Raw genomic sequence first — 12063 nt, 5'->3', positions numbered from 1 at the left:
GGCTAAACCATATTTCTCTCACACATGAGGAGAGTACCAGGGGGTTCAGTGACTTGCTCTGTGACACATAGAAAATCAGAGCTGGAAGAGGGAACAGCTATTCTCGCTTGTGTATCTACGTACTGAATTCTAGGTTCCATTCCTTTTACTGAAAATGTGTACGCTTTCTTCTTGTTTATAATCAGAAAATGAGACTCGTGGATCTAAATGGGTCCAGTCTTTTCCCCTATCTTTCATATGTTCATGTCCTGGAGAAAGGATTTTAATTTTCATCACTTGTCCTCTTCCCACTCTGGTTAGACTCTTCAATGGTAAAATAAACAGTTAAATAAACAGTACTGCAGTATTTTTCCTCTCAGACAATAATAAAGGGTTTGCTTAAAATACTTATTTTTATCAAATGATCTAAGAAGCATATCTGTAGTTGAGGATTTATGTCACAACATTTCCAAGAAGCAGTCTGCTAAAACATCTATGTTTTAATGATTAAATAAAAATATACCCCAATGAAGGCTTCCTCTGGTATCGCTTCAGAGTTGCTTGCATTTAAATTAGTGGGTCAGCAAGAAAGGACAGTGGAACCTTTTATTAGCAGCTGACTTCTCTCGTGTCTCATTTTACATTATTGGTTCCAGCACTGTTCAACTGAAAGGAGATACTGTAGGTAAAATAAAGGAGGTGAATAGAGACAAGGCAGCTGCCAGACATCAACTTCCACTGAGTTCTTCAGAAATATCTATATTCTCACTGATATAACAAAGAACATGCAGGATGTTTTTTGGGGGAAACAGGTCATCTTTTGTATTCCCCAGTAGGAGCTTTTCATGATCAAAGTCTATAGAAGAGAGCTTAGTAATTTTTTAAAGTTGTCTTAGATGAAGACGACCATCAAGTAAGAAATATAGGTAAATAGCCACATAAATTATGTTGCACCTGCTGGAAACTTTATGGTAGTGCTGTTCTGTAAGGAATTTTCCCTATCATCATTTTTTGTGATGAATATGCTAGTTCCAGAAGACCTCCGAAGTGAATTTGATGTAATTATTTTTTCTGTCTGGCACTCTTCATACGTTGAACAGCCTGATGCTCATTCATCATCTTCGGTGATGTTCTTTGAAAAGCTGCAGGGTGTCTTCATTTTTCTGGAATTTTGTTTTTGAGGGTTAGTTAATATACAGTAAGAGGGACAGGACATTGTGAGCCCTACATAGAGAATTTATAGCCACATGCATCAACAAGTAAGTCAGAGATGTCATGAGCAGTCTCGTTATTTCTTTCTAGCTCAGCTGAGCACAGGTAAAGATGTTTTTATTGTTCTTATAACATGGGAGAAGGTTTTGGATCATTAGTATGTTAGAAATTAAAGAACACATACAGACTTACAGGGCTGCGTTCCCAAGCGGTGTAATGAAGCTACGCTTACTGAAACCAATTCAGGTCTGAGTATCAGATATAAGCTAGGATGCTATATAATGATTATGACTGATACCTTTTTAGTGAGAAATTAGAATATTAGAAAGGATTTGTTGTTAAAGCTGTGTTTTCTTTGGAATACCGTGTAGATAAACCTGCTTGAGGAACAGATGACAGGTCAAATTCATCCCCAGTGTAACTTTACTGGACGCAGTTGATTTACATCAGAGGTTGATTTTGTTCATTCTTTTGAAAAAAATCAAGTTGACAATTATGTAACTGGAAAGGTGTCCAGTACGTAATGCTTTAATGTATAATGCTTGTTAGTATCATATATATGAGACTTTTATGCCAGGTGTAGAGACTCCAAGGCTTTCATGGGAGAGTTAAAGAGAAAAATAAATTAGAATTTGAAACTTATTGTCCTGGATTGCAACTATTAATGACTTTTTTTTTCCAAGCTGTGTAAACATAAAAAGGAAGCCCTTCCCTTCCTTCACTACTCCAGAACTTTTTACTTAAAAATTTCAGATTAAGAATGACTTATATTCTTCAAGATTGGTTTGATTTTTCATTGTATTGACTCAGAGGGGTAGCGAAACCATCTCAGAAGCAGTTTAAACCCCTTACTGGGAAGAAGCAATAGGAGAAATAGATGAGAACTGTCTACTGAGGTCTTCAGTTAAGCATGCTGAATGACTGAGAGAGGATGACAGAGAGGGTGAGGACTCGAACAATTTGAGCATTATTTCAAAAACGTCTATGGGATAATTAAAATGCGTAATTAAAAGTTATTAGAAACAAGAAAAGAAATGCACTAATGCATTTCTTAATGCAAATGCATTAAAACCAGTGAAATCCCCTTTATCACAAGACAGAGTGTTTTTATCTCTTGCAAGTGTTACAAATTCAAACTTAGACACTAGACTATAGAGTGAGACTTGGAAGGCCTTTTAACCATTGCCTGCAGCATAAATTTTACGTTTGCTGAGTACCGCACGAATGAGTCACTAATTTCTGGGAGGGTGCTTTTCCCAGATGCCATTTTGGCAAGAGATGGATTTCCTGTTCTCCCTGCAGTGAATTCAGGCACTGTAGAATCCAGTATGGCACAGGCACTTACTTCATCCTGCTGCAAGTGTTCACAAAATCTTAATTTCCTGGCCATGAGGAATATTCGAATGCTTATTATTTGTATTATGATATAAAGATGTGCCTAACTCCAGTGTAGTTCCCTCAAATTTCAGTGTAATTGAGATATGAAAAATAGAGGGAGACCATGTCAGGAAAGAGCAGCAGAGCGATCACAGCAGGAATTTAGTAGTGCAGATGTATTAGTTTAGGTACTGTTTGGAAGTTTCATAGTTTTGTTTCTGTTCACTAATCAGCAGACGATACGAATTACTTTTGTAATAAATAAATGCAAGGCTTTTTAAATTAAAGAGATCACAATTTAACAGCTTAAATATGACATACCTAAAGATAATTAGATGCTATGAATTCCCATAGGCTTTAGGTATCCTTAGGAACTCATGCTTTATTTTAAAAGTGAGTTAAGTCACTGAAGCACTTTAGACATTATTTCCTATAACCTTCTAAGTAATGTAACTTGATGATGAGAAATGTTTGTACTAGTTTACAAATGTGGTAGTGCCTAAGAAATTACAACATGTACAGAGCACCATCTAGTGCAGGATATCACTAACATAAAAGCCTTTATGCTCTCACATGTCACTAATGTGTGTTTATCTAATTTAATATGAACTGTCATGTTGTAGAAAGTGCCAGCCCAGTGGCTTCTGTGGCAACGCAATTTTGCAGTTGCTTGGAAGACCGTGAATTGAAAATTGGAACCCTGAACTCTGGCCAGCAAAACTGGAAGCACCAACATACGTGTAATCATTGGTGAGACCCGTATACTTCCAAGGCGAATTTGCTTACCTTCCTGCCTGCAATGTTGGATGATACATTAATTACAATAATTCAGTCCAATCTGGTTATAAACTAGACTGGACACTGATGCCCATAATGGATTTAGAGACCGAATGGCTATTTTAGGTGTGCCTTCAGGCCAACATTTAGCTTCTTAAAGCCTTTGCTCAGCTTCTGCAGAACCTCAGAGCTACCCAAGTTCCTTAAGCCAGGAGTTCACCAGCTGTGCAGGCAAACCACAGCAAAGGGCAGAGATTAAAGATCTGACTGCCATTAAGAAGGGAAGGAAGGAGGGAAGGAAGGAAGCTTAGATTCTGTAGGATAGAGGTAAAAGAAACTTAAGTGTTTATGAGTCGCTGAGGAAAGGAAGAGAAAAAAGTGAGCTACAGTTTGTTTGAATTTTTTTGCAGAGGCTATGATTTGGTTCTTTTGTAAGCAAACAATTAGATGAAGTTGGCTCTGGACTTGTGTAATCAGTACTTGGATAACAACATTCCGGTTTTGATGCAATGTATTTAACATTAGGGTAGGATTAAGAAGGACTGTCTTAGTTAACTGAAGATGTAGCAATGACAAGCTGGATTTCATCTGGCACTAAACTAAGGTTAAGTTCGGCCTCAGGGATATAGAAAAGATGATTCTGGATGAACACTGTTTTCAGCAAAATGCTAATGAAACATCAAAGAGCAACTGTTACCGTAAAATATTAAATTATCTTCTTATGTAGAAGAGGAACAAACATTTTAACTAACAGAAAATGGTAACTTCTTTCTCAGCATATAAGCAGATGGATTTTGGCTGAATGTTTGAGACCTTGCTGTTTTCACAATTCTCAGACATACTCTGAGGAAACAGCAAGCATATGCTCGCATTCATTTTCAAAGTACTCCTAGTTTTGAACAGCTCTATTTTTTGTTTTCTAAGTCAACCTCTCAATAGACAGTTTAAAAAACAAAACAAGAAATTTTCAGGTGTGTGCTTTTGAAAATTTAGATACAGGACACTTTCCTGGATGCTTTTTCTACTCTTTCTACTCTTCCCCAGCTGCCAAAGAGCACTTAAGACTACTGAAAAAAATTAAAAGTTGCATTTGCATTCTTTTTGTCTTTGAGTTAGTCAGGAGTAAGTTAAAGGAACATGATGGGAATGCTCAGAGATCTGGGAAGCTGCGTTAGGTTCCTCTTTCTGGGAGGAACCATTTTGCTAACAGCTAGGATAACAAGTGGCTTTGACAGAACAGCACGTTGAAAAGGGGTTCAAGAATTGGTATCAGGAATAGCAGTGGGAGGAACGGTGGGGAGAGGTAGTCCCTAGCTAGGCAGTAGAGCTGCAGAGAAGAGGCTCTACTAGAAGTGTGTAGGCCAGTTTGTGGTACATCCTCTCTTTGTCAGCACATACTAGGCATTCTAGAGAAGACAAATGTTGTTGCTTATCAGGCCCTTTTACCATTCACTTAATTCACTCAGGCTTGTGGTTTCCATTCTTTTAATCTCCAAAATGTTAAGCAAAATGAATAAAACAGAACTAGATAATGGAAAATATAAAGATTTTTCCCTGGAACAAATATTACAAAAAGAGATATTTTTGTTACACATTACCAGCGGCTAAGATTATGTTCTTTATTAATCATGACTGGCAAACCATTTTCCTTGTTATTTCCTTGATCATTTTTCTGTTGGGTTATATGATTTATAACAAGTGATATATATTCATTTTCCGCTGTTTTGGAGTTGTTATGTAGTTCTGTCTAATGCTTAAACAAACAAACAGGTCTTTGTAAAAATAAAGATCCCTCTAAAACACGGTCATACCTCTTGAGGAAGTAAATTAATACTAGCAGACCATGCCAGGCAGAGAAAGGAATACTTGCGGTTTCTCTTCCAAGCTGTACTCTCTGTTCCAGTAGCTATTTAAACTTGCTCTTTGAAAATACAGGTTTTGTTTATTTAAGAACAACTGTATTACCATTTTGAATTACAAGACTTTTCATATGTTTTTCATGTGGCCAAAAAGAATTATTACGTAAAGAAAGGCCCTAAAAACATGGTGGGAATTAATGTATTTGCATATTGCTAACAGTACGCTAGATGCTTTTCAGACAGCTAGGATGACAAAGTCCTTGTTCTGAAGAGCATGCAGTCCAAATAATCAACAAATACATGCATTTTAACATGTACACAGAAAGATTTGTTCCTCTTTCTTTGTATGATTTCCAAGAAAGAAAGGGAGTCGACTTTTATTCCTTGCAACTTTTACATTCAAATACCAGAAAAGTGTCCTAATTCAGCTGAAGGGTTTCATTAGCAATCTCACAATAAAAAGGATGGATTTATACTGCAGCAAACAAAATAAATATTGCAGATTTTATCAGCACAATCTGTACATGTTAGTAAGTCTTTTTTGTGTGCTAGAGATCCAACTGTGCTGTACATAAATCCTCTATGTCTTATATTTACATTAAGTGCAATATGATCTGGCTTGATACTCTCAAAATATATGAGCTAATCTTCTTTCCATTTTCCTGTGAAAAACTAAGGGTGTTTTTACAATTTCTGCATAATGTCATCTGTGTTTTAGCAGAGAGTTAAATGTTTCTCTTCTCAGAGTAGCAAAAGAATTTGAACATTGCCATGGGAAATACTGTACTTACAACATCTTTATAAACTGCTCCAAAATTTCCATCTTATTCTTAATGACACGTAGAGCCACTCAGGAACTCATTTGAAGTTCAGTAATAAAATTGGATAGAAATACCTATCAGATGTTCTGTTATAATGCTGAATGCTGAATATATAGCTAGATATATGCATACATATATGTATACGTATGTGTGTGTGTGTGTGTGTATATGTGTATATATATATATGGTGCCTGAGTGTCTTCCTAGCAGATAAGTAATTTGATTTAACTGATTAAAGAAGGCTCCAAATAAGCAGTTCTAGAGCTATCCATTGGTCATCTCATGCAGAGGTAGAGTGATGTGCTTAAGGCTAGAAACATCTGGCAGAACATCCATTGATACTTTGAGAAAGAGGTTGGATTGTCTGGAATATCTGCCATCATCACAAAAAACACAAAACTGAAAACCTGTATATTGCAGATTTTTATCAACACCTTCTATGCATGCTAATATTCTTTTTTCCTGCTCAGACTCCATTTTTTCTTCACTTACATCCCCATTTCATTTAAGTGCGATTTGATTTATCTTAAAGAGTGGGATAAATTGTTTTATATGCACCTCTCTTTTTTTCAGCTCTTCAGCACATCCTCCCTCTCTTCTTCCATAAGATTCTTTCATGAACTCTTTCTTACCAAACTTCTGTTCTTGGAGGATGGGAATGGAAGGAAGAATGGCCATGCAGGGAGTTCACATTCAGCCGACTGTATTCACATCATTATAGACGTGAACTGATCCATAGGTTGGCAAGTTAGTCTCAGTTATGTTAAATATGACTGAAATTGGCTACCAGGTTCAAAAATTCTATTTGGACAGACAGAAACACAGAGACTGGCAGTATAATCACAAAAGTAAAATTATTTTAGGAAGCAGGGAAATGAAAAATGCCTAAGTTTGGCTCAGATCCAACTGTTTTGTAAAATCTTGATTCTTACATGCTTAGCAGAAATGGATGACATTTCAGCAGATAGCTTTTTTGTACCTATTCATCTCCACAGCTGCAAACACTAATCAGAGATTTTTGTTATTTCCTGGCTAACTATTACAGTCTATTGTGATGGTGGGCATGAATGTAGTGGGTAGATAGACTCTCTCTCGAGTTTTTTTCTTGTGCAAGAGCAATATGCACCTGCAGCTTGAGAAGAGGAAAAACCCAAGGAGTCAAGATGAGGATGTAGGAAAAGGAGAAGTTATACGCTTAGAATTAGAACCTCTTAGAAGTGACTGGAAAGGATATTCAAATTGGGACAGCCTTGGAGACTGACCAGTACTTAAAAGAAAGTTAAGATGTATTGAGTCTAGCACTAAAAACCTCTAAAACAACAGAATTAAGAGTGCATGTGAAACACAGTACCATCTGCATATGTGTTATGATAGTCTATGTTCAAAGCACAGCTCCCATGAAAATCCGTTGCATTTTTTGGTATTCAGCATTTTGGTAAAATCCAAATATCAATATCTTAAAGTCCAGGATATCTAGCTCATTACCAAAAAGAAGGAAGGCATAATTACTGGCCATCTAAAAATGTTTGGTTGAAATGATGTGACCAGCTTTAGGAATGCTTCAGCAAAGACAGAGACAATGAACTTTTATATGCTGGATTCAATTGATTCTAGCCTGGTAGCATCTCTGTTCCTTCAGTACCCTGCCTTGTTCTTTATACATTATATGCACACTATGTACACAGTGTATGCATCAAATAAATCAGAGGAATTTATAGACAACTCGTTTCCTCTAAAGCCTTGATTCATTCTAAAAAAAGCATATTCCATCCACTCAGTAAGGCAACCTTAAAGTTATTTTCACATAGACTTTGGGTGTAATTCATACAATTCATCATAAGTTTTAAGACAATATAGTGACTTATGTTAAAATAATATCCTGATGGAAAAAATACAAAGTAGTATGAGCCAAATCATCATGGTTGCTTCCACTGCAGATACAGGGAGCTGAAAAGTGAGTGACAGGAAAGAAAAGGAAAACATAAATAAGACTTCTTTTGTTAAAAAGATAAAAGGCCTTGTAGTTACTGCATAAGCCAAAAATTCTCCGTGTTAACAAAGATGCCCTTACTCCTAGATGAACTCCTGCCTTTTAAAAAAAATCCTGTACACATACTAGTACTGGTATTTGTATCTACATATTCCTAGGCCAGATTTCTTCTCATTTACGGCTGAAGAACTGTTGGTTGTCGAGGAATTATTCTGGATTTATAGATGTATAGATAAGAAGCAAAAGTCTGCCCATCTGCTTTAATTTGGATAGATTTGCTGAAAGATTAACTAGATAAATTGTCGTAATAAAATACTTAAACAATATTAGGTTCAAAGTCTGCTGGTCTGACCTTCATGACAACAGATTTCAGTGAATACCACCAGCCGTGCCAAGTGTACCAAACAATTCCATTATCTGTCATTGCAGTGTAGGGCCCTTTGTAGTACAAACCGTTCAAGTTGGCAGAGTGACACCTGGCGGGGGGAAAAAAAGGAAAACATAAAGAAGAACTGGGTGAAAACAGGGAAGCATTTGCAGTTTCTGTGCAAGTCAAAAAATCACCACGTTGATAAGATCCCAGTCTGACAGCCGCAGAAATTTGCATTTGTGGACTTCAGTGCCCCTAAACAATAACAGTCGAAGTAGGCACAACTGGAAGGGCTCTTAGCTTCGCTGCAACAAAAGTCCTTTTTGTTCTTTGCGCCCTTTCTCTGACATTTCTAGGTCTCTGAGTCTTGCCTGCTAATCTGTTTCAGCAGAGAAAGATTCCAGAGTTGTTCAGGTCACACGCAGCAGCATGGCATACATGAAGCAAAACTCTGGCAAAGAAAGCGTACTTCTTTTTGTTGTTTCAGAGTAGCTCCTCTGCAGCGTGCACTTATCCCCCCATGGTGCTTCATATGACAAAATTTGAACACCACCGTCAGTTTGCTTGTTAAACTATGGGCTTCTGTTTACAGATAGATTAAATCTCGCAGCTGATTAAACATACATATACTAATCCACTGGATCATCAGAGCTGGCATTGTATTTGACCAAGTACATTCTTTTCTGGTTCTTTAACACACGGAAACAGAAATACTGTTACAGTATATTAAATACAGTGGTAAATGTAAAAAAAACTTTGCAAAACCCAAAAGCATGACTAGGTATCCGTACAGCCTTGCTACTCATTTGGTTTTTATGAGAAAGAAGGGAGTTTAGACGATTGTGTGACCATACGGAGAGCAAAACAGCTGTTTCTTTTGCAGCACATTGTAATGAATCAGCTTGTCTGCCAATTCAGTATTTTGTTATTAGTGCTGTTAATACCTAGCTGTCAAACACCACGATGGATTTCAAAAGCAGACCTCAGAAAATATTCAAATAGAAAACAGTCCAAATGAACCTTATGGATATTATTACTGGCAAATCTTAGTCTCTTTGGCTTTGCTTACACTTTAACAACTGTTATGGAGAACTGAAATAGAAACACTGATAAAAGCCTCATAGGAAAATCCTCATATATATATATGTTTGTTCATTGCTTACAATTTTTAAGCTGAATTTTGGTTATGTGTTAGTTGAAACCTTATAATCTGCAAAAGTGACCTTGCTTTGGAGAATGACCAACTTGTGTCAGAGTTGATATAATCTGTATGTTGAGCAGACATTCTGTTTACTTTGAATAAAAACAGATTTCCATAGAGGAATCGTAATTGGTAAGAGGTATCTAGATCAACTGAATCCCTTCTTTTTCTTCTTTTGATGGAAACAGGCAAAAGTTGATTTTGTCAGCAGAAACATGAGCCAGTAGCAACTCTTAAATTAGAAGCACTAATAGCAAAATTACACAGTATTCTGTAATGGACTGAATGCAGTCTGAAGTAATTGGACATGCAAAAGAAACAACTGGCATGTAATTACTGGCACAATATTTTGAAGCAGCGCTCATTACTGACAAATCAACACCTTAAAAGTTTTCCTTTCTTTCTGATAAGCTAATTCATAAAGACAAAAACTGTGCTGCAATAGTTTCGATAGTACAGCGCACTCTCAGCTGTCGATGGACAGTTTATCTCAGTTCCATGTTAACTGTATGACAGATGCAGAGAGATGGAACTCGTTTCCTGAAGAACCATTTGAATTTTGTCTGGGCTTATTAACTCCAGTAGAGCCCCACATGAATGTAGCTATGCTGTCTCCAGGTGAGGCAGAAAGCCTGAGCTAGTAAGATCTGTGGCTCCAACTTGATGCGTGGCAGATCACTTTGAGCACCCATGCGCTATGTAACTGAAACTGGGCGTGCTGGGGAAAGAGTAAGCTCATGTCCAGCTAGAGTTGTTAGCTTGGATTTTACCAGATCTGAACTGACTGACCTTCGCAGTGCACTGGGTGCCAGAGTTAACCTAGCTCTGTGGATTTGCATCCAAGCTGAAAATCTCTTCCAGAGATTTGCTTATAGCATAATGCAAAGAGAGGACATTTTTCTGCAGAAGCCCAGGCAACAAGTACTGAGCTGTAGCAGTAGACCTGAGCTATTTCCATGTGGCCTCACTTGTATCACTTCCCCTGGTATTCATATTATCTGCATGTTTCTATATTTCATTAGTCCAGATAGCATGGAGCTGCCTGTAAAAGATTCTTCATAGCTGGGAGCTCCTCTACAAACCAGCCAAGAGCACTAATTCCCTCTATGTTTGCTTATCTCTGCATGACAAATACATGTTCTGAGCGCTTTCCTTTCACTGTGCCTGCCAGTACCATTCTTGTAGGATTTCAGGACACTGACATTTTCTAGTATTTTGCAGCGTTCAGTTTTGTATTAGGCTTAACGTTAAAAGAAAGTCGGTAGCAAGCCAGTGGAATAACACTATTAGCAACTTGTTTTCATTGTCTAGATGGATTGTTGCTTTAAGAGCAGCGAATCCACAACCATAATAGGAACTAGCCTGGTAGGAGCTAGCTATCTTTAGTAGTTATGTAGCAGTAACTACAAGGTATTAATAACTACCAAGTTCTGCCATAAATCTACTTTTGCAAGGAGGTCAATTCTTTTGTCTTGGCCAATCCCAAATTAAAAAAGCAAAAATTTTTTAAGAGAGAAAAATTTATGCAGTTGATTAAAAGCGAGTGGTGATTCACTGTTCATGAACTCTCTGGCATGGTATTACAGTTTTATACTACTTGAGGTCTGGATATTCCTCTAAATCCATAAAAAAGGGAAAAGGGTCTCCAACACAGTTCCCTTTCCCTTTTGTGTTTTAGCCGTCATGAGAACCACAACACACTTAGTCCATCTGTGATTTTTTTTCTGTATGTCTCAAAGATTCTGCTGACCCACCATCCCTGGAATATGTTAAAAATAATTGATTAATTATGAAACAAACTGAGATGCTAGCTACATCTTATCAGCTGAGCTGGTCGTAGACTGCTTATGGAAACTGAATTTAGGAAATGGATTGTTAAAAAACAGAAAGAAAGGATGACACAACAGAGAGAAACAGTGGAGTTGATGCAGCCTGGCAGCTCTTCCCAAGAGAACTGAGATCACAGTGAGAGAGTAATATGCTTCTCTGAGTTGCAATTTTTATCTCTATTAAGCAGCTATATTGCATAGCTTCTCTTTATGGCTGAATTTATCTACTTAATTAAGTAGACCAAACTAGCTTGCCTAGCTGCAATGCTAAGGCTATCAGTTTTATAAGCAGGATTTAAAAATCCCTTTACTGCATCCTAGTTAAAGAAATCTTCCCCTCAGTTCAGTCATGCTCACTGACAGAAAGTGAGTGGATGCATTCCCATCTTGGTATAGAAGGAATAACAAGAATGAAAGGCTGTGAACTGAGGTTAAAAAAAAAAAAATGTCCTTAGCACTTCAGGCTTATTAACCCAGCCCTAGCTTCACTTGTCAGATATTCTGCAGTACTGTCATATCTGGTCTAGTGAAATGTAGGAGAAATGCAAGAATGAGGTACAACACGGATATATCTGCAAACTATGTGACCTACTTGTGAAAAGACTGATTACCTTAAAGAGGCAGAACTAGCTCGTCTTCATAGTCGAT

General features: G+C 37.3%; 1 protein-coding gene across 5 annotated transcripts in view; it reads right to left on the bottom strand.

The window, feature by feature from the left end:
- Positions 1-995: 995 nt before the first annotated feature.
- The window catches only part of FGL1 (fibrinogen like 1), a 42214-nt gene continuing 31146 nt past the window's right edge, over positions 996-12063 (bottom strand). For 3 of the 5 annotated variants that reach the window (XM_068942763.1, XM_009665862.2, XM_009665861.2), the window contains exons 8-9: positions 8368-8491; positions 996-1142 (exon numbers count right to left, since the gene is read on the bottom strand). In XM_068942763.1, coding sequence (XP_068798864.1) covers positions 1095-1142; positions 8368-8491 — 172 coding nt within the window. In that variant the 3' untranslated portion in view covers positions 996-1094. Of the gene's footprint in view, positions 1143-8200; positions 8492-12063 lie in introns of those variants that run through there. The other 2 variants (XM_068942764.1, XM_009665863.2) reach the window with 1 other exon arrangement.

Source organism: Struthio camelus, chromosome 4 (assembly GCF_040807025.1).
Source record: "Struthio camelus isolate bStrCam1 chromosome 4, bStrCam1.hap1, whole genome shotgun sequence".
NCBI lineage: Eukaryota > Metazoa > Chordata > Aves > Struthioniformes > Struthionidae > Struthio > Struthio camelus.
Note: the sequence above shows the minus strand (reverse complement) of the source record. Positions and strands in the feature narration are given on the sequence as shown.